We start from the raw sequence: 23,641 nt of genomic DNA on the forward strand, positions 1-23,641 counted from the left end.
AATAGCACAATTATGAATGAATCATAAAAATAATTCAAGCAATTTTCGAAGTATTTTTCTGTTAAACTTAAAAATATATTTGACATAGTTGTCAATTTTTTTCAAAATCATCAAAATCGTGGTGTTCACTTTCATGATTGAAATATCAGTTTAGCCAACAATGAAAGACTTTGCTGTTTATATTATACGATTGTATTTGTTAAAACTCACTTATCTTTGACATCTTTCTGTGAAATCTCTGGCCGTTTTCCTTGCAGGTTTCCTGGGCAACACAATTTTTCCCATTTTCCTTTTCCATTGTCACCATCCTCAGTTTTCTCCTTCCTTTTGTCCGAGTCTTGTTCCTCCTCTTTATCAGCCTTTTTTAATAACTAAAGATTACGATGTAATGCAATAACAAAGGTAGATTATAAAACTTACACTTAGGGGTTATTTTAAACCTTTATATTTAAGAATTATTTTGGCTTATTTACCTTAGATTGTGTTCATGTGTATGAACTCTCCAAACCTCCAAGGAACCGTCTACATTGCCATGATCTCTAGGTAAACCTTTCATGGTGACATACCCAGTAAGCAAACATCAAAACTTGTCTGGGAATTGCTCTAAGCTACCAGACTGTTTAACGCTTCCACAGTGCTTCAGAATAACATTATATTTCAAAGTTTGAAGACAAAAATAAAGTAGAAATCCAAATGACGTCTGGGAAAACAGGGCTTGAAGAATAATGAATTTTTATTCTTATTTCAGGTCAATTAGTATAAATAAAAGCAGGTCAATGTTAACTACTGAGCACTTCACAACCTTCTTGAAGACTGGATCTGGATTAGCAACACAGCTTTTTGACTTACAATCTTTGTTGCACTGAAGAGCATCAATCTCTCTGACTATACCATTTCCAACTACCACAACATAGCTTTTTGCTCATCACCCCCCAAGTTGAAATGCTTCCTATACTACGATGCCATAGTCAGTTAGCTCAACCACACTCATCCAAAGTACCAAAAGAATCTCAAACCTCTTGGACAATTGCAAAAACGGAAGCTGCATTCCTATACTGTGGGTGTCCTTACTTTCCTCAGCTACAGACACACTGTCACTGACCAGAAACAGAAGCAGAATGTGCTTTAATTAACTATTTAACTCAATTACTCATTTCCTTTTTATACTTTTATCAAAAATACCGCTAGTCCTATGCTATTTTGAACTTTAGGAATAGAGTAGGCTTTAAACTTACCAGATACTCACCAAGCTAGCTAGCTTCTTTTTCTGTTGTCATTTAAGAACGAATTTCTACAGGATGAAAAACTTCAAAAAGACAAAGCAAAGCATCTCTAGCCCCTCTTTCCCCTAATTTCCTTATGCACATTACCACTGTTACGCTGATCAACACCACAATCAGTGGGAAATTGCATTGAGATCCCTTTATTTAAATACATCTGAAATGAAAGAGTTAGCTGACATCAGGTACAGAAAAATAATTATGTTGCTTTCCTTCAGTGAATAATGTCAGCTTCTCTTTCAGTAGAAACCTTATAAAAACCTGCATAGCACTGGGAAATTTAGAATTTAAACAATAAAAAATTCAGATAAATGTTAGATACAACGAAATTTGATCATTACAGTGATTAAGACTTCTTTCTCATCCAAATGCCAGCACTTAAATGGAGAATACAATGAAAATTCATGCAAACTGTAATAATTAACATTAAAATTATTCTTGCAGCATAAAGGGACATAGAAAACAAGTTAATAACTGTAATTTGAACTTTTCAAACATGTCACTCAAATTTTCACCAAACGGATTAGTTATTTCTACTTTGCCATCTGACAAAGGATTAAAAATTAAGAAAGGGCTAGCATATATACTTGTGTATAGGTAGATCTCAGGTATAAGTTGACTTTAGTTTTTCCTGGGTCTCTTCCTGTCCACATATGCAGCCTGGATGACTGGAATGAATTATTCTGTGGTGCAACTGATCAGGACAGTGAACTTAAAGAATTCTAATATACTTTTGCACAAACCGGTAACTTTTGTTTTCAGCAGCTATCCCATAATATTTGTAATATTCAGTGAGAGTTTCTTTTTGCTACGAATATCAATTTTTTGATGTAAAATGTTTATCATATGTTATTAGATTGACAAAGTAGACATAGAAAGGATGTTTCCTCGTGTAAGGCAATCTAGAACAGAGATCATAGTTTTAGAATAAGTAGCAGATTTAGAACGGAGATGAGGAGAAATTACTTCTCAAAGGCTTGTAAATCTGTGGAATAAACTATCCCAGAGAGTGATGGATGCCAGGACATTGTATACATTTAAGAAGGAAATAGCCTGATTTTTAAATGAGTAATGGGTTGAAGGGTTATGAAGAGCAGACAGGAAAGTGGAGCTGATGTCAAGATCAGCTATGATCATATCAAATGGCAGAACAGGCTCGAGGTTGAATTGCCTATTCCTGCTCCTAATTTGTATGTTTTACTAAATTTTGTTTTGTTTAAAAATGTAAAATCCTGTAGTGTAGTTGTGTTGACTAACTGCTTGGCATTGGGATTTCTTCTTTAAACATTCATAACACAATTTTGACTTTGTAACCCTGATGTAACAGTTACATGAGCTCTTAGGTGACAACCTTGCCCTGTACCCCAAATACAATGAAATAAAGTATACAAATATGTTTCCAATTTTGACAAGATGCAAGGTTTGCATGAAATATAGTTATCTAATTTTCTTTTAAAAGTCATCAAAGGAACAATTCCTAAAATAATCTTAAGCATTGCAGGACTTTTTAAAACACGACTGCTGCATCTTAAATATGGCTGTTGCTTTTCTTACATTAGTTTGTGAAACAGTGAAATGAGAACAAAAGGGTAAAATTGAATATCGTAAGTTTTAAAAAAAATTGTGAAATGCTTAGTGTGTTATCTGGCAAAATATCCCTGATAAGGCCAAGCTTTAAGCTCTGCCTGTGCAATTGTAATTAATTACCACCTTGGTGGCATTACGGTTGCAACAACTATTCTCAATGGTTCTAAACTCAGGAAATAAAGGTTAGTCAATAATTAAAAGTTCTGGCATGAAATACCCATATGTACATATCATTTAGGGATAGGGTCAATTGTAACATTCTTGGTAATCAAATAATCTGCTACCAATCTTATCAAAGCTTTTAACTTGAATAGCCACACGCATGAAGAATCAGTTGGTAAGGAGATGCAATATCTCATGATTTGTATACTTTGCAATATAAAAGTGAGGGGGTACTGGTGAGGAGCAGAGTCGAAGAGTGTGGTGCAGTCCCCACTTTCTCCGCTGGTGAGGAGCATACTCATTTTAAGAAATATTTGTCCTATGCTATTGGGGACATTATGCAATAGTAAATGTAAATTGTATGTTTCATCAAGATACCAAAAACAGAAAGAATAATATTTTTAAAAGGTGCTAATAATCTACAAAGATGTGAACCTTAATTTTTATTTCTTCTTTTCTTTCCTTCTCTGCTATTTTTTTCTGTTTTTCTGCTTCTTTCCTTTTACGCCTTTCTTCCTCTCTACGTTTTCTTTTTTCTTCCTCTCTTAAACGTTTTTTCTCCAGCTCCCTCCTCCTCCTCTCTTCTCTTTTCTCCTCTCTGATTCGCTGGAATATAACAAGTTTAATTGAGCAAAATACCAAGTTTAGGACCAAATGCTAAAGTTTATAGTGAACATAGGTTTAAAAATAAAGTTCCACCTGTTTTTCAAGCTTCTTGTTTTTAATATACTCCAGAAGTGGTGTGGTTCTCCTGGCTGGGAATAAGGCAGGAATCAAATTTAGTTTTCCAAACCAATCAATTCTAGATCACTCCTTTAAAATGAAATATGTTGGCACAGCTTAAAATCATTTCATGCAAACTGTATTGCTATTACATCTCTTAAAAGAATCTCATTAATATTTAATTCAAAAATAGATTCGGATTAACTTCAACATCAATAGGTTTTGTTAATTGCTAATCATTTTTTAAAAACTAAGTACATCACTGAGGAGGCCATTCTGTTAATTATTAAGACTGTTGTTTTTTTGAATTAACCCAATTAACATTGTGGAACAGATCTCAAACTGACAATACTGAAGGAAGTGCGATTATGCAGTGGTTCAGTAGTCACAATCGTGACTTTAAAGCAACTGCGCACCTGTGTTCTTGTAGACACGCAGCTGCTTCCAAGTTCTGCTTACACCTTTAAGTTCCTGGCTATAGACATTCTCCAGTGTTAGGAATTGGTCTGTACCCACTAGCAATGCAAAAAACAAAATTTCAGGCTGTACATATAAACCAAGATATGGACTAGTTACTGAGCCCAGTACTGCAAGGAATCACAGAATTCACAAAACAAAAAGATGCCATCCAGCCTATTCTGCCTATGCCAAGTCTAGCTCCTTAACTAGCACTTTAACTATCATCCTCTGCCCTTCCTTCATTATTCAAAACTAAGAATTATAGATTTATACATGCATTGTGTATGATGCAACGGTTATAGGACGAGTGAGGTAGGATGAACAAAACTGTGTGCACATTTATACCAGTCAGTTTAGAGCAGACAAATTAATGTATTCAATTAGCAGGCTGATACTGCCCAATAGCGGGGAATATTCAAACTGCCAAGCTATTCACTAAAGAGAGATATTCTTTTAAATGTACATAGAGTTGGTTGTCTGGTTTAAGAATGATGATTGCATCTTAATCAGATCAGACTTTGGGACATTTCTGCATATGATCCATTAGTTCAATATGCAAGAGGCAGATATAAACAATATTAAAGAAAGAATGTGCATTTATAGAGCATTTCACATAACCTTATAGGCAATGAACTGTAGTCTCTACAGTCCTTTGGTCAGAAAAACAGAAATGGAATTACTGAGTATTTCTTCAATGCTGAGAATCTGGGCAGTGTTGAACTTCAAAGGGACGTGGTTGTCCTTGTTCATTAATCACTGAAAGTTAATATACAGGTACAGTCAGCAATTAAGGTAGATGGTCTATTGGACTTTTTTTTTACAGGAAGTTTAGAGGATAGGAATAAAGATATCTTACTGCAATTACAAACAGCCTTCACGGGACCACTCTTGGAATATTGTGTGGATTTACCAGAGGAAATACATACTTACCAGAGAGACAGTGCAAGAGTTTCACCAAACTAATTCTTCATAAAGAGGGATTTCCCACAAGGAAATTTAAATTTAGGGTGTCTATATTCTCTCGAGTTAATAAGAATGAATGGTGATCTTATTCAAATATAAGCATTCTTACAAGGCTTGGAAGGATAAATGCTGTGAGCATGCCTGCCCTGGCAAGGGTTGTCCAGAACTAGGGGCAAGATTTGTGGTTGAATTGTGTAAAAGATCTGATGAGGCCCAGGAATACCTTGCTGCATTTTTTATGTATCTACTTGACACAGAAGCAAGTTTCTCTCTAAGCAATTGCGAGTTGCCAATAAAGGGAGATTATAAATTGTCAAACACCTTATTGAAGGCACAGCACACCTCATTAATATTCTATTCTATTCCTATTCTACCAAACGAACCTTTTAAACTAGACATCATAAGTTCTCAAAATACAAGTCAGACTGGATACTGGTATCTTCAGCTCACTGTTGGTTGCAAACAGCCAATTAGCAGTCAAACGACTAGGCAGTTTCTCTTCTGGTTAGCAGCCTCAGTCAAGATGGTATTTATCCTGCTGATTGACAGTGTGCTATATCAATTTCACACCTGCAACATGCCAACAGCTTATGCAGCAAACCTACCGTATACGTAACAAATAAGCAGCCATGTCTCAACGTCTTAGGAGAGTGGTCCCCACTAAAGTTCATAGAGGCACCTGCCAGTCCGTTGGTTCTGACACAATAAGTCAAGAGCAGCCTTTGATTCCAGTTTAGGGGACTGGCCACAGTCAGAGGCCCAATCAGGGTATTCCCAGTGTGGGGATCTGCATCTGTCCTGTCCATGGAATGGGTCATGGTCAATCCTCTGGCTCTATAACAGCCAGCCCTTGTGTGGGTGGGGCTAATGTGGGTGGGTGGATGTACATGCCTCTCTCAGGGTTTTTTGGAATTTCTTGTCCCAGCTGCCCAGTGAGGTGGCTGAAGGGAGTAGACCATGGTCAGTCAGACTAGGGAAATTAATGGAAGTGGAGGTGGGGAAGAACAAAATGGGTAGCTGTCATGGGAAGGAGACTTCAGAACCTATTCATCAAGTTTGGGAGGAGGCTTCTTGGTGAAGAGAAGGGGGAATGACAATAATGAAGGGAGACAATAAGGTGGGATGGAAATAGGGTATTGTGGAATGGGTTTGCCTGGGGTCAGTAGCTTCAAGAGGAGGGATGGAAACAGTGTATAACTCTATCAGGCATGGTCACCTCATAAACCAAGCGCTGGGATAAAGACAGGCTCATGCAGGTTCATGTAGAAAGGTTGAATTGGGACCTGGAGAGGTTCAAGGCCTGTGGGCTATTATGGTAGACTTACGAGGAATTGATCTGGATGTACAAAGCTTCATCCACATGAGACTGAGGCTGGACGCCACTATTCCACCATATTGAAAATTGGAAGTACACCACACTATGGCTGCAACCACACCTGAAATGGACAACTTAAAAAGTTAAGTGCCACATCCTTTCAGGGAGGGCTACCAGATCCAATGATTTGAGGTCCTTCAGAGGGAAACAATATCACACACAGACCCACGCACTGCAAAGGACACAGACCTGCAGGGTTCCTAATCCCTGGCAATCCTGACGCTTTGGCCAACACTTTTGCTCTTCCATCCAGTTCCAGCATACTCAGTTTTTCACTGACTGCAGGAAAAATTGGTCTAAAACTGAAGTCCAAGACTGGTAGCGGTGGTGGAGGGGCGGGGGGTGGTGGAGGGGCAGGGGGTGGGGGCGGAGGAAAGAGAGGGAAATACGAGATTGGGCTCCTTACTCCCTATGAAGAAGTTGTAGATCTGAGTGGAGAAGAGCACAACTGCTCATACAACATGAAGATATTGTGATGGACAACCAACAAAGGAAGCTTCATTGCACTGTATTTCTCTCCCATTACCATTAGCATTCACTCTGCACAAGATTTTATGGATCCTCCACAACCTATTTCCCCTCTCCTCTTATACATGCACCAATGGGTCCCAGTGAACTTCCATAAAGAAACTAGCACTGGAAACCCACAGCTCCATCTCTTGAGGAGGAAATCAGTTGAAGTACCTAAAGGTGATGCGCTTGCAAGATATTCACCTGACCATCACCGCAAGCTTACATCTCACTGTGTACACTTTCAAAGTTAGAGAACACATGCTGTTGAGCACATCATTGACGTATTTCTGCTGCTGGCCAAGAAAGAAATGCCCCAGGTCTCTGGCAATCAGAGGACTTTTAGAGACCAGACACCTACTCAACTCCACACTGAAGATAACTCTATAGTCTTAGCCATTAATAACTTGGTCAAATTCCAGAAATAAGCACAGGAACATGAGACAATTGTCAGAGGCACTTGTAACCTGGAACAAAAGATAGAGGAAACCAGAAACATTATCAGTACTGCCATCTGTGAGTCTAACTGCCTTCATGGACAGGTTGGCAATTGCATTAGAAAGCCAAGTCCAGCATACTTGGCATCTGCCAGACACACGCACATAGACATGCATCTCATTCTTCTAGCTACGGGTGCTCAGAATTAGTGGCAAGGCAAGAAAAAAATGAGAGACTGCAACCTCCTTTGCACATGCAACATTAACGCTGTTTCTCGCTTCATGAATGCTACAAAACCAACAGAGTTTCTCCAGCACTTTGTTTTTGATTCAGATCTGCAGAATCTGCAGTTCTCAGTTTTCTTACTTGGATGCGATAGCCTAATACCTTAAGAAAACCTCATGTGTTACCCAACCTTAGTGTTGTACAATGTTAATAATTCTTAATAATAGCTGGCATTTACCCCAACAGTCAGTCAGGTAAAATGCACATACTTGTAAGTGGGATCCTTTGAAGTAAAATCACAAGGGTAAGGAGACATCAAAAGGTCGAAAACTGCAAAAATACCAAGGCCCATCTATCCTTTGTACTAACCGGGGGGGGGGGGGGGGGGGGGGGGGGCGCTCTTTGCCAGATTACTAAAAGAATCTTAAACAATTAAGGGAAGTCCAAACCCACTCAATCTTTCTGGTAATGGGTTTCAATTAGGGTAACTCTGGGTTCTTAGGCTGTATAATGTATTGCTGTGCCATGCTCTTTGAATGGCCCTCCTGGTCAACATCCTGATCCTCGGCCTTGTCTTTATCCTCAGAAGATTACTGCCATTCTGCATTTTCCCAATGCCCCCTTCCCCCACTTCATCAGCTTCAGGTGCAGAGGGCACAGAATGCCACAATGAGACAGGATATGTTTATTGGGCAATACTGCAAAACTCTGTCAGAATAGTTCACACAATGAAACCTCATGTTACAGAAGCTTATGGTCTCCACTCTGCCACTGGTGGAAATGTCAGAAATGTTATAACTTTATCCTGTATTAGCCTGAGGATTTTGTAAAGACATTATCAGCCACGTTGAAAGGGTACCCCTAGGCTCCTAGCAGCCTTCACTGCATGGCTCAAGGACATTGAAAGGAGACAGGAGCGTACGAGTTCTCTAGTAAGAGCCATGGCAGCCTCACGATAATATGCTACAGGTCTCCAGAGTTTGGCCTCAATGGTCACATACAATTTGGATACCTGTTGATTGGAAAGCTTTTCTATTGACAAACTCTTGATGGTAGGCCACTCTCAAAGCAACATGAGTGCAGTTGATAGCACCCTGCACCAAAGGGAAGCCAGTGATGGAGGAGAATCCCACTGTCCCAGCTGCTTGATTCTCATTGTCACAGGGAAATGATGTGAAAAGCTGCATTGTGGAGAAAAATGACACATATTTGAATGGAGGATTTGGCGATGCCTCAAAAGGTGCAAAGTTGCTCCTTAAAATATGCAGCTGACCTAAAAATTGAGGGCCTCTTCAACCTTGATGACCACTGGAATGGGATGGCACCCAGTCCTTCTAAGCACAAGTCCTCTTCCAATAGATAGTAGTTTGTTGATGATGTCTTTCAGACAGTTGAACATGACAGCAATGCTTGTAATGCTGAGGTCTCATTCTCTGATTTCTTGGTCGATCTTTATCTACCTTTACACGCAGCTTCTAGAGGTTGCTGGTCTTGCTGACAAAATTGTAATCACTGCCTCCTCATACATTGCCTTTGGAATTGCACCAAGGCGACAAAGACTCCAATGTGGGATCTGTGAGCAGATAATCTGTAGGGAATGTCAGAAAGATAACACTATTTTATTGAAGGAATTCCTGAGCCCTCACATCTGAAGCACTGAAACCTCATGTTATACCCTCATACAATGTGGTATGGCAGCTTCTCCAGGAGCTCACAGTCATGTCACCATAAGGATGTCCAAAGGATGTGGCCTTATTCAATTGTATGCTTGCACAACCAAAGTTTTCATGGTACATTGGAACTAGAATTCAACCGTAAAACCAAAAAACTCTCCCACCCCCAAGAAGAGACTCCCTTCCACATCACTGATCACATCCTTGCATACCTACATTTTAGCATATGAATCTGGTAGCTATGAAGCATTGCTTCCATTGTTTGGTCTGTAGTTGTGGAATGGAAGCATCAGGTTCTACTTTTAAGTGCCTTTCTCATCATTACTCACATAATGTCAGGGTGGGAAAGATTCCATACAGAGTTAAAGTTTAATGCCCAATAATATCTTTCTTCACAACAAAAGAGGTGAAAAAGTGACCTGTTTTATTTTCTTTCCTTTTATTTGTAGCATGAGTGTGATTGACAAGATGAACATTTGTCGTCCATCTCTAATTACCCTTGAACTGAGGACTTGCGAGGCCATTTTTGGGCACCATGAAAAGTCAACTATGTTACGGACAGTCCGGATTCACATGCAGGCCAGAACAAGAAAGAATGACAGATTTCCTTCCTTAAAGGTCATTAGTAAACCATAAAGGTTTTTCCAAAATCCAATATAGTTAACATGGTCAGCATCACTGAGAAGATTTTTCAAGGTTTATTAATTGAAGTTTAATTTCACCACCACTATGGGTGGGATCTGAATCCATGTTCCCAAAACATTAGCCTGGCAAACCCAGACATCATCTGACCTTTCAACTGTAGAAAGAGGTGGGGAAGAACAGAAGGAAAGTTCAGGAGAGAATTAGAAAGTGTGAGATTTCAAGGTGTCACAGAGTGGCAATAATTGTAAAGAGAAAGATCCAGAGCTATTATTAATAGTAGGCAGCAGAATACAAGACAACTTTGCTGAAAGCAAGAACAAGAAAACGAGACCCTGATGGCCAGAAAACAGGGGAAATGTAGGACAGTTTATGGTCTGAAGTTGTTGAACTTTTGTTGAGTCCAGAAGCTGTAAAATGCTTAACAGAAAACAAGGCTCTGTTCCTCCAGCCATCCCAAGTCTAATGCATGTTCCAGTGAAGCCTGTGCCATCTTTGGAAAGTTCGTTTCTGTAATCTGATAACATGGATGCCACTTTCAGAGCTACACTGGCACCACCCCCCACCTTTTCCTCCGCTACATCGATGACAGTATCGGCGCTACCTCGTGCTCCCACGAGGAGGTTGAACAGTTCATCCACTTTATCAACACCTTCCATTCTGACCTCAAATTTACCTAGACCGTCTCAGACTCCACCCTCCCCTTCCTAGACCTCTCCATTTCTATCTTGGATGACCAAATCAACACAGACATTTATTATAAACAAACTGACTCCCACAGCTACCTAGATTACATACCTCCACCCACCCTGCCCCTTGTAAAAACACCATCCCATATTCCCAAGTCCTTCGCGTCCACCGCATCTGCTCCCAGGAGGACCAATTCCAATACCGAACAACCCAGATGGCCTCCTTCTTCAAAGACCACAACTTCCCCTCAGACGTGGTTGACAATGCTATCCATTGCATCTCTTCCACTTCCCGCTCCTCCGCCCTTAAGCCCCGCCCCTCCAATCGCCACCAGGACAGAACGCCACTGGTTCTCACCTACCATCCTACCAACCTCCAATATCGTATCATCCTCCGTCATTTCCGCCATCTCCAAACAGACCTCACCACCAAGGATATATTTCCCTCCCCTCCCCTATCAGCATTCCGGAAAGACCACTCCCTCCGCGACTCCCTTGTCAGGTTCACACCCCCCACCAACCCAACCTCCACTCCCGGCACCTTCCCCTGCAACTGCAAGAAATGCAAAATTTGTGCCCACACCTCCCCCCTCACAAGGCCCCAAGGGATCCTTCCATATCCATCACAAGTTCACCTGCACCTCCAGACACATCATTTACTGCATCTACTGCACCCGATGTGGCCTCCTATATATTAGGGAGCCAGGCCGCCTATTTGCGGAACGTTTCAGAGAACACCTCTGGGACACCCACACCAACCAACCCAACCGCCCTGTGGCAGAACACTAACTCCCCCTCCCATCCACCAAGGACCTGCAGACCCTTGGCCTCCTCCATCTCCAGACCATAGCAACACGACGCCTGGAGGAAGATCACCTCATCTTCCGCTTAGGAACCCTCCAACCACAAGGGACGAATGCAGATTTCTCCACCTTCCTCATTTCCCCTCACCCCACCTTTTCTCAGTCCCAACCCTCGAACTCAGCACCACTTTCTTGACCTGCAATCTTCTTCCCGACCTCGCCGCCCCCAACCCCTCTCCGGCCTATCACCCTCACCTTAACCTCCTTCCACCTATCACGTTCCCAACGCCCCTCCCCCAAGTCCCTCCTCCCTACCTTTTATCTTAGCCTGTTTGGCACACCCTCCTCATTCCTGAAGAAGGGCTTATGCCTGAAACGTCGATTCTCCTGCTCCTTGGATGCTGCCTGACCTGCTGCACTTTTCCAGTAACACATTTTTCAGCTCTGCCACTTTCAGACCAAAGGTAGCCAAGTTTTAGTTGCAACGTTATGGATTTCCTATACCAGTGTCATAATTGGAGATAGATGTTTTGCTTACGGTACAAGATATAACATTAGGTTTACAGTTGTTTTGGAAATAAACAAGAAATAAAGACAAAAATCCTCAAGTGGAAAAGGACAAATTTCAGTCAGTTGCAAGAGGATCTAGACCAAGTTGATTAGAAGATAAAACAATAAAATGAGTACTAAGAAGTATTCAAGAAGGGAAGACATCATTTGGGCACAGATTAAAAACATTCCCAGGACAGGCTAAGGAAGGATATCCAAAGCTAGATTCCCTGGATGTCTAAAGACATTGAAATTAAAATGAAACAGAAAAAGTAGGATAATTGCAAGCTGAATAGACAAATACAGATCAGAACTGAAAAAGGAAGAGGGTCAAAGAGATTGTATATAAAGGATTAAAATTTACCATAAAAATGATTACTGACCACTTTAATAAACGCAAAGAGTAAAAGGAAGGTCACATAAAAGGTAGAGTCAAAAATAGTTCATGAAGGAAATCTGCCATTGAATATAAAAGGCATGGTGAGATACAAAATGAGTACTTTACATTTGTTTCTGCAAAAACAAAATGCTGTCAATGTCACAGGGAAAGAGATAGGAGTGGAGAAATTGGATAGGATAAAAACAGCAAAGGAAGAGATTGTCAGCTTTCAAAGTTGATAAAATGACAGGACTGGATAAGAAATGTCCTTCGTTGTTGTGAGAAGGGTGGCAATACTGGAGACTCTAATCAGAATCCTTCAATCCTTCTTGGATTTGGAAGGGGTCCAGAGAACTGGAGTGTTGCAAATGTTTCACGTGTTGAAAAATTTGCCTACAGTGGAAAAACTGACTCTATAATCTAGGAAAATATTCACTGTCACTTAGAAAATCATAGGTTAATGAAAACAGTCATCATAGATTTATTAAACCCAAAAGAATTTGACTGACATTTTGATAAATCAAGAGAAAGCACTGTTGAGAGTGGCTAATGAACTCTCAAGAAGCATTTGACAATATGCCAAGGTGCGGACGGTGCTCAAAATTTCTCTCCAAAGGCCAATGATGAAGTGAATCAACAACGGATCAGATGTGCTAATTCAGCCTTCTCTAAACTAACACAATGAGAGTTTGACAAAAAGACTTCCACAAATCCCCAGGTTAACAGAAGTCCTTGAGTATAGAATAATTGCAATTACCATTTTACTGCACTGCATTGAGACTTTTAGACTGTATGTTGTCCAAATAAGTACACTAGAGAAATTCCACCAGCAACTACATCCTCCAGATTCAGTCAGAGGCCTGTCAAATTCCAGCAAAATCAACTTTGGAACCTGTCTAGATGGCTGATAAGTGTCTCTCCAAATAGGTCCTGTTCTCTAAACTCTCAAATGACCATTGTTCTAGGGAGAACAAAGTAAACACCTCAAGGAAGTTTTAAAATTCTCATTGAAGTGCACTGCATTGACCTTAATGACAACAGAACTTAATGGCAATTCAGAAGAGATCACTTGTCCATCAAGTTCCATGACAGGAGTCCTAACATTAATATGGAGACAGAGCAGCAGCAAATAATGCAGGAAAAGTAACCAAATCCTGCACTCTAAATTGCATTACCTCATGGGATGTATGCACAAAGATTAGGTCAGAAATCTGGCTACTCAGTCACATGACCATTCACACTGGTTAGCACTGCTGCCTCACAGTGCCAGGGACACAGATGCAATTCCACCCTCAAAAGACTATCTGTGTGGAGTCTGCACATTCTCCTGGTGTCTGCTCTTTGGATGCTCTGGTTTACTCCCACAGTCTAAAGATGCACAGGTTAAGTGGATTGCCCATAGTGTCCAGAGATGTGCATGCTAAGTGGATTAGCCATGGGAAATGCAGGCGATTGGTCTACCTGTGATGCTCTTCGGAGGGTCAATGTGGACTCGATGGGCCAAATGGCCTGCTTCCACACTGTAAGCATTCTATGTTTTCGGATTCTATGAAAATCCATGACAGAAATTGTAAGTGAGTAAGTGTCATTCACACATCAAGGGACTGTTGATAATGGTAAATAAGTACCATATAGTAAAATTGATACCGGAGATTAAAGTAACAGCATGGATATGAAATCGAATTGAATAAGAGACAGAAAGCAGCGTAGCAGTGAGTAGTTATTTATCAGTCAAGAGAGAAACATGCATTCTTAGCCCAGGTTGATAGCACCACTGCTCTTTGTCATACATATTAATGTCCTTGACTAGGAAAGAAATAGCGTAATTTCAACAATTGCAAAACAGTAGAAAACTTGAAAACAGTGAAGAGGATCATAGATTTCAGGAGAACACAAATGGACTACTGAACGGTTCATCAACTTCACCAACACATTCCACCCCGACCTTAGGTTCACCTGGACCATCTCAGATACTTCCCACCCCTTCATGGGCCTCTTCATCTCATCAATGGTGACTGACCCAACACGAACATCTTCTACAAATCTACAAACTCCCACAGCTACCTGGACTACACCTCCTCCCATCCTGCCTCCTTATTCCCAATTCCTCCGCGTCCAGGAGGACCAGTTCCACCACAGAACATACCAGATACCTCCTTCTTTAAAGACCTCAATTTCCCCTCCCATGTGGTTGATGAGGCCCTCCGGCGCATCTCATCCACTTCCTGCACCTCCGCTCTTGAACAGCACCCCTCCAACTGTAACAAGGACAGAACACCACCGGTCCTCACCTTCCACCCCACCAACCACCATATACAAAGCATCATTCACCACCATTTCCGCCATCTACAAATTGACCACACCAGACATATATTTTCCGCCCAACCCCTTTCCGCTTTTCTTAAAGACCGCTCCCTCTGCTACTCTCTTGCCAGATCTACACCACCCCCCCCCAACCCATCAAGCCACCCTACCCTCCTGGCACCTTCCCCTGCCACAGCAGGAATTGCAAAACCTGTGCCCACACCTCCCCCCTCACTTCTATCCAAGGCCACAAAGGAGCCTTCCACATCTATCAGAGTTTTACCTGCACTTCCATGTCATTTACTGTATCCATTGTGCCCGATGCGGTCATCCTCTACATTGGGGAGACAGGACGCCTACTTGCAGAGTGCTTCAGAGAACATCTCCGGTATACTTGCACCAACCAACCCCACCGCCTTGTGGCTGAACACTCCAACTCCCCCTCCCACTCTGCCAAGGACATGCAATGGGCCTCCTCCATTGCCACTCCCTAACCACCCTACGCTTGGAGGAAGAACGCCTCATCTTCTGCCTCGGGACCCTCCAACTCCACAGCATCAATGTGGGTTTCACCAGTTTCCTCAGGAACTTTCCAGCTCGGCACCACCCTCATGACCTGTCCATCTTTATTCCCACCAATCTGTTCCACCCTCCTCTCTAACCTATCACGTTCTTGCCAACCTCCATCTACCTTATGCACTCTCAGCTACTTTCCCCCAGCCCCATCTCCCTCCCATTTATATCACCACCCCAAGCTTACAACCTCATTCCTGATGAAAGGCGTTTGCCCGAAACATTCTTTCTCCTGCTCCTTGGATGCTGACTGACCTGCTGTGCTTTTCCAGCACTATGCTGCAGTCCTCACTTTCGCCTACTGAAAAGGGTAGACACATCACAAAAAAATCAATGCAGAGTGAAATAACTCCAGAGGGAACAGGATCTCTGACACTCCTGTTCTTATCGATCAGCCAAGCCTCTTTGATTGGACCAGATTAACAGACCTGATCAGGGAACTCAAATTCTACAATGTTCACCTGGCATCCCTGACCTCGCTACAATCACTACATAGAAGTGTGAAATCATCCATTCTGGAAGAAAGACAACAGATATATAACTGGCACGATTAAACATATCGTTCAAGATGGGAGTGAAATCTGAAAGATCACTCACAAAAGACGGGAGGAAAGTTAGCATGGCTTTTAAAAGAAAGTATGGGATAATGGGGCTCTACAAGTAGTGCTATAAAATAGAAAATCAAGAAAGTAATGTAAATGTCAGTCTTGACTCGGTGGTAATACTAAATCCACTGAGTCAGAGGTTCCGGTTTCAAGACCCACTCCAGATACTCAGTACATAATCTTGGGCTGAGGGAACACCGCACCATCAGATGTGACATTTTGTTGAAAGAGATGTTAAACTGAAGCCTCATTTGCCCTCCAGTGACGAAAATAATGCATGACAGTGTCTAGAAGAGGAGCAGAGGAGTTCTCTCTGATGTGCTAGGCAACATTTATCCATCAGCTAACACAATTAATGGAGACTTTTGCCATCATCATATTGCAATTTATGAGACCTTGTGTAGACAAAATGGCTGCAATGCTTTCCACATTACAATGTGACCAGATTTTACAATTACTTCCTTGGGTAAAGGGCCCTTTGATAAGACATGTGGCTGTAAAAGCCATTATATAATTGCAAACTCTCTTGTATACCACACAATGAGAGGAACAATAAACTGATAAAGAAAGGGAGAATAGAGTATGAATGCAAGCTAATAAAAAACATACATGCAGACTGTAAAGCATATAAAGAGTAAATGTTTGGCTAAAACAAATGTGGATCCATTACAAGCAGATCAGAAGAATTTATAATAGGGAATAGAGAAATGACAGAGAAGCTAAAGGAACATTTTGTATCTGTCTTCACTGAGGAATATACAAGAAATCTCCCAGAACTAGAAGTCCAAGGGGCTAGGATCAGTACTTGGGCCCTAGCCATTCACTATTTGGAAGTGGGGACCAAATGAAGCATTTCCACATTTGTGGATGATACAAAGCTAAGTGGGAACATGCGTATGAGGAAGATGTAAAACTGCTTCAGAAGGAAACACTGACAGGCTAATTGAAATCGGCAAAAACATGGCAGATTGAATATAAAGTAGTAATTTTTTTTTAGATTAGACTTGCAGTGTGGAAACAGACCCTTCGGCCCAACAAGTCCACACCGACCCGCCGAAGCGCAACCCACCCATACCCCTACATTTACCCCTTACCTAACACTACGGGCAATTTAGCTTGGCCAATTCACCTGACCCGCACATCTTTGTGACTGTGGGAGGAAACCGGAGCACCCGGAGGAAACCCACGCAGACACGGAGAGAACGTGCAAACTCCACACAGTCAGTCGCCTGAGTCGGGAATTGAACCCGGGTCTACAGGCGCTGTGAGGCAGCAGTGCTAACCACTGTGCCACCATGCTGCCCACTAAATATTCTCCAATTTCGTAGGAGAAGCTGATGCGCAAAATATTTCTTAACTGTTAAGACACGGTAAAGTACAGGCATACAATAGGATATGGGATATAGGATATACAATTAGGCTCTGAAGCCTAAAATGTAGATGCAGCAAGCCATTACAAAAGCTAACAAGGTTTGCAGTACAGCAGTAGTAGTGAAGTCTTGCTTAAATCATACAGGAGATTAGTTAGACCACACCTGGATTACTATGTGCAGGTTTGGTCTACTTACATCGGGATATTATTGCCATATAGGGAATGCAACAAAGGTTTACCTGACCTGTTCCAGGATTCAGGACTGTCTTATAAAGAGAGATTACACAAACTTGGCCTATATTCCCTCAAGTTTCAAAGGATGAGAGGGTGTCTTATTGAAACTTACAAGATTTTTTAAAAGGGATAAACAGGGAAGATGCAGGTACAACATTTACTCTAGCTCAGTCGTCCAAAACCAGAGGTCACAATTTAAAAATAAGGAAGATGCCACTTCGGACCAAGAGAGAGTCATACTGAACGGAAACAGGCCCTTCAGCCCAACTCATCCCATTTGCCTGCATATCCATCTAAACCTTTTCTATTCATGGAACTGTCCAAATGGGTCTTAAAAGGTTATAACTGTACCCACCTCTACCACTTCCTTGGGCAGCTCACTCCATAAATGCACTACCCTCTAAGTGAAAAAGTTGCCCTTTAGATGCCTTCTAAGTCTCTCATTTAAACCTTTGCCCTCTAGTTTTGGACGTCCCCTACCCTGGGGAAAAGACCTTGGCTATTCACCTTATCTATGCCCTCATAATTTTAAAACCTCTATAAAGTCACTCCTCAGTTTCCTAGGAAAAAAGCCAGTCTATCCATTCTCTCCTTACAACTGAAACCTTCCAGTCTCAGTAACATTCTTGTAAATCCTCTTTACACCCTTTTCAGTTTAATAATATCTTTCCTATAGCAGAGCAACAATAATTGTACACAGTACTCCAAACGTTGCCTTACCAATGTCACGTACATCATAACAGGAAGTCCCAACTCCTATACTCAATGCTCTGACCAATGAAGGCAAGCATGCCAAATGCCTTCTTCACAACTCTGTCTACCTGCAACGCTACTTTCAAGGATGTACCTGCATCCCTAGTTCTTTCTGTTTGAGAGCACTCCCCATAGCCCTACGTAAGTCCTCCCCTTGTTTGTCTTATTGAAATGCAACACCTCAAACTCCATCTACCATTTCTCGGCCCATTGGCCCAGTTGATCAAGATTCTGTTGTATTGTTAGATAACATTCTTCACTGTTCACTATACCACTAATTTTGGTGTCATCTGCAAACTTACTAATCATGCCTTCTATATTCTCATCCAAATCGTTTACATAATTGACAAACAACAGTGGATCCAATACCGATTTTGCAGCACACTACTAGTCACAGGCCTCTAGTCTGAACAACAATCTTCTACCACTTCCCTCTGTCTCCTACCATCAGGCCAATTTAGTATCCAATCGGTTAGCTCTCCCTGGATCACATGTCATTTAACCTTACTAACCAGTATGCCATGTGGAATCTTGTTGAGGGCCTCACTAAAATCTATGTTGACAACATCTACATTCTGTAAACATCTATCTTCTTCAAAAAAACTCAAGTTTGTGAGACTCATTTTCCAAACACAAAATCATGCTATCCCTTATCAGTCCTTGCCTTTCCAAATGCATGCATGAGTCTAATGTCAGTAGTGGTTACGTTGTTGGAGGAGATTCTGATCCTGTCTCTCAGAATCTCCTCCAACAACTTACCCACTACTGACATTAGACTCATTGGTCTGCAGTTGCCTGCTTTTCCCTTGCAGATCCCTTTCTTAAATAATCATATTATCCACCATCCAGTCTTCCAGCACCTCACTTATGGCTGTTGATGACACAAATACCTTCATGAGGGGCCCCATAATTTCTTCCCTAGCTTCATACAATTTCCTGGGATACACTTGATCAAGTCCCGGGGAATTACTTATCTCTTCGCCTTTTAAGACCTCCAGTACCTCATCTTTACAATGTGGACTCTTTGCAAGACATCACTGTTTATTTTCCCAATTCCTCTAGCTCCCATGTCTTTGATGAGAACATTCTTTTTTTATTCAGAGGGTTCAGAACCTTTGGAATGTTTTACCACAGCAGGCTGTGGAAGCTCAGACCTTGAGTCTGGTTAAGATAGAGATTGATCAATTTCTGATTAGCAATAGCATATAAGGTGTGGCTAAAATTTATTGAAATGTTCAATCAGCCATGATAGTACTGGATAACAAAATAGTCTCTCTCTATTCTAATATTCTTTATAAACCACTTATTAATAATCCAATTTAAGCCAATAATCAATTTGGGCCAATATCCAACTCTGGAATCACACTTCTAGGAAGCATGTCAAAGCCTTGGAGAAGATGCAAAGGAGGTAAACTAGAATATTACCCAGGGATTTGGTTATACTGGGAACTAGAGGAGCTGGGATTGTTTCCCTTAAAATGGAAATTTATGGGGAGATTTAACAATAGTATTCAAAGGAATGAATAGCTTTGTGAGAGTAAGTAGGTGAAACAGTTTCCACTGGCAGGAAGGTCAGTAACCAGAGATGCAGCTTTAAAGAATATGCAAAAGAACTAGAGAAGGGCAATTACAGACTTGTTTTTACACACTACAAGTTATGATCATAGGCACACACTGATTGGAAGAATGTTGGAAGCAGATTCAATCATTACTTTCAAAAGGCAAGTGAAAATATATTTGAAAAGTGAAAAAATGTAGGAATATAGGGAAAAATCAGTGGCGGAGAGCGATTTGGATACCTCTTACAAAGAGTCAGCACAGGCAATTGGTGAAATATGCCATGTGATTCTGTGACTAGAGACCGAAAAAAAAAAGACTTTTAAGCAGTATGGTAGCTCAGTAATTCACAGCCAAATGGGATACAGAATGTTTCAATATGATTATACAGTTGGTGAATAATTTTTGCTACTGTATAAACAATGCTGCACTGTCGCCTTATGTTAAAAATTGGCTAAATATTATAAGATCACCATTCATCATGCTTACCAATAGATTAGTAAATGTGCTGAAAGGAAATATCACTGAATGTCAATAATGCTTCGTCAAAAAAATTTAAAGCCTCATGGGTGTACATACTTCCCAGAATTTATGGGTGTAACTACTTTCCAGAAACTGCCAAAACTATGGCTGTCAGTCATTTGCGCTAGATTCCTGGCAAGCATATATTGAAATGTTATATGAATAGCGAAACATGTCATAAGGAAAAGCATGTAACTGTTTAAAAAAAAATCAATCAAGTTAATTATATCAGCAAAGGAACAGCTGAAATATGGTGATTTAGATGGAGATTTCCTAACAGTTGAAAGACCAAGAGGCATTTGTACTCTTTGGGATTAGAAATTAGATTTTAAATCTAATCACAATTTATATAGAACCGTTTTAGAAAAAAAAATGTGTGTGCATCTAAGACAAATCTCAACCAGATTTGTTTCAACTCAAAATATCACTATTGCTTTTGAGCTAATTATATAGTGAAAATGTATGAAATATAATTGCGTAATAAGCAAAGTGAGAAAAATTATGCAGGAAGTATAATTTGAAAATCACCGTAAGACTAACCAATCAGTTCTCTGGTCTTTGCCTCGATCTCTCCCAGAAGCGTCTCTGGGTTGGCTGCAATTTTCTCCTCATCTGCACAGTAACTTTCTAAAAACTTCTTGTACTCAGGATCTACAGTTGCATAAAAAAAACTATGTTCAAATATTTATCAACCTAAAACAGATTTTAACGGATGAAAATTCCTCTTTCAGAAATGATTTTCTCTGTAATTACTGATGCATCAAAATCCCAAAACTATTTTCAATTTGTATGACTGTTGTTGGTGGGTTGATTTACTAGGACATTTAGGCATTTCTCCAATTATTATTTAAAGGGTCTGTTTAGATCAAATTAAATCTTACAACCTAGCTCCTGCAAACATTTTGAATATGCATTTAAACATAATTGTTATTCCTTCAGATAATGCTAAATTTTAACATTTCACATACCAATCCAAGCATTTGTCATGATCGTTTGTTTTCAATACTAGTAAAGGGATATGTGAATAGAGCAAGAACACATAATTGAGGTACAAAATCACTATCTATCTTTTTGGACGGCAGACCAAGCTCACTGGGCCATATGACTTACTTCTGCTACTTTTTCATAAGCTTGTATATTTGAAGAAATGCTTTATTCGTACTTTTGCTGTCAGTTTACCACTGACTATTGGGGTGCTTATAATACAATTCTTTTATATCTCAGTTCCACGAATATAACTTCACTGGACGATCTCCCAAGAATATCCTCCTTAATTGTCCTCCTCCAATGTTATCCCTAACCAAAAACGGCTCTCCCCTCCTCACTTGCCTCCCTTTTTATCCTTCCTATTAGCATTTATGCACAGAACATGTTTTCTGTAATAGCTATGAAATCCCAGTCCCATGTTCCTCACCATGCCCTAGATCTGCCTTACCTGTCAGATCACTTGCATCAAAGTAAATGTAATTTAATTTATCAGTCTAACCTCATTTTCTACCAAGATCTTGTCTGCCTTGACTGTTTGACTTGCTCCCCTTATCTACTATACCAGCAACAGCCTCATCTCTTTTCTCACTATCGCTTTGGTTCCCACTCCCACCACCCACCCACCCAGCACCAACACCCCTCCTCCCCTGCCCGCACCCCTACATGCCCTCCCCTAACTTTACCAGTTTAAAACCTGTCAAGTAGCACTAAGCAAAGATATTGGTCTCATTCCAATTCAAGTGTAAGCCGCCCCTCTTATACAGGTCACTTCTACCCCAAAGAGATCCCAATAGTCCAAAAATGTGAATTCTTGCCCCCTGCAACAATTCCTCAGACACCCATTCATCTGCTCTATCCTCCTATTTCACTAGCACATGGCACTGGTAGTAGTCCAGATACTATTGGCCTCAAAAACCTACTTTTTAGCTTTCTGCCTTGTTTCCTAGGCTCTCATGTTCCTCAAATTTAGGCCCCCTTGCTAATGACTGAAAGACTCTCATATGTTTGCTCAGAGAAGTACAATTTCTGTTTCTTTTACTTATACTAAACAACAGTCAATGAAGATCAATTTTAATTTAAATATCTGATTTAGAAAGTAAAGGCTTTCTGCTTTAGTCCTTTGAGTTGCTAATGCTTACCTAAATATTGGGTAGATACATTTGGGACCATCAAGACCATGAGGGCCCCTAACAGAATAGCTGGAGATGGTTAACTCAAAAAAAATCGAGTATAAAACCCAAAAACATATCAAATATTTGAAAATGTGTATGCAGGATGTTTTGGAAAATGACTTAAAGATTAAATAAGTCTTAAACCTAGAAATAAATCTAATCATTTTAAATCTTATTAAATACAGTAATTTACAAGAGAGGTTCTGATGTGGATGGTGATACAGTTTTCTATTAGGACATGATTCCAGGATTTTTCATCCATCTAAAAGTCTATTTCACATGTTGATCAACATTTGTGGGAAAATGTGGAAAGTAAGTTCTTGACATTCAAATTGGCTATGTTTATTTTTGTGAACTTGGACCTCTCTGTCTCACTCTGAAGGTTTTGCACTGACGCAGATTTAAAGATTTTATTTTATTATATCATGTATTATGTTATGTATCTTACAATATTACTTTTATTTCTTGCAGGAACTATGCCAAATTTCTCCCAATTTATGTTGGATTGTGACTTTTCTTTGATCTTCTACCAGGATTTGAATTTTTCCCACCTCGATCAGTGTCACATTACGCAGCAATCAAGATGTAATTTGGAACAGCAGTCAGATTCAGCAACTTGGCTGTATAGGTCAGAAGTACATTAGTGTTTCTTTATGTATCAGTAATTGAAAGTGAACATCTAAATACTGTCTTGACAGTGCTCTGCTGTGCCAAAGGTTTTAAGTTTCTGAAAGTCTTGAATAATTACCTTCGTCAATGCTCCCAGATTTTGCATCTTTCTTTTTCAGCTTCCTTTTAGAAATTTTCTGAAATGGAGCAAATTCAACCACAGCTGGGTATTCCTGACCTGAAGGTGTTACAATCACAGGAAAAATAGTTCATTGATTGTATAAAAAGACATAGCTAAACCAGAATTATTCTGTATGAGGTTTCCAAATTCTTAGAAGAGCAGAGTCTGATTAGAACAAGTCAACGTGGATTTAGTAAGGGGATGTCATGCCTGACAAACCTGTTGGAATTCTTTGAAGAGGTGACAAGTAGGTTAGACCAGGGAAACCCAGTGGATGTGGTCTATCTAGACTTTCAAAAGGCCTTTGATAAGGTG

At 40.5% G+C, this 23,641-nt stretch overlaps 1 protein-coding gene across 1 annotated transcript in view; it reads right to left on the reverse strand.

The window, feature by feature from the left end:
- upf3a (UPF3A regulator of nonsense mediated mRNA decay) overlaps positions 1 to 23,641 on the reverse strand; it is a 65,109-nt gene that overhangs the window by 17,424 nt on the left and 24,044 nt on the right. Inside the window, exons 4-8 of the mRNA XM_060826964.1 lie at positions 23,285 to 23,383; positions 20,918 to 21,028; positions 3,729 to 3,784; positions 3,465 to 3,635; positions 211 to 371 (exon numbers count right to left, since the gene is read on the reverse strand). Coding sequence (XP_060682947.1) covers positions 211 to 371; positions 3,465 to 3,635; positions 3,729 to 3,784; positions 20,918 to 21,028; positions 23,285 to 23,383 — 598 coding nt within the window. The remainder of the gene's footprint in view (positions 1 to 210; positions 372 to 3,464; positions 3,636 to 3,728; positions 3,785 to 20,917; positions 21,029 to 23,284; positions 23,384 to 23,641) is intronic.

Source organism: Hemiscyllium ocellatum, chromosome 6 (genome assembly GCF_020745735.1).
Source record: "Hemiscyllium ocellatum isolate sHemOce1 chromosome 6, sHemOce1.pat.X.cur, whole genome shotgun sequence".
NCBI lineage: Eukaryota > Metazoa > Chordata > Chondrichthyes > Orectolobiformes > Hemiscylliidae > Hemiscyllium > Hemiscyllium ocellatum.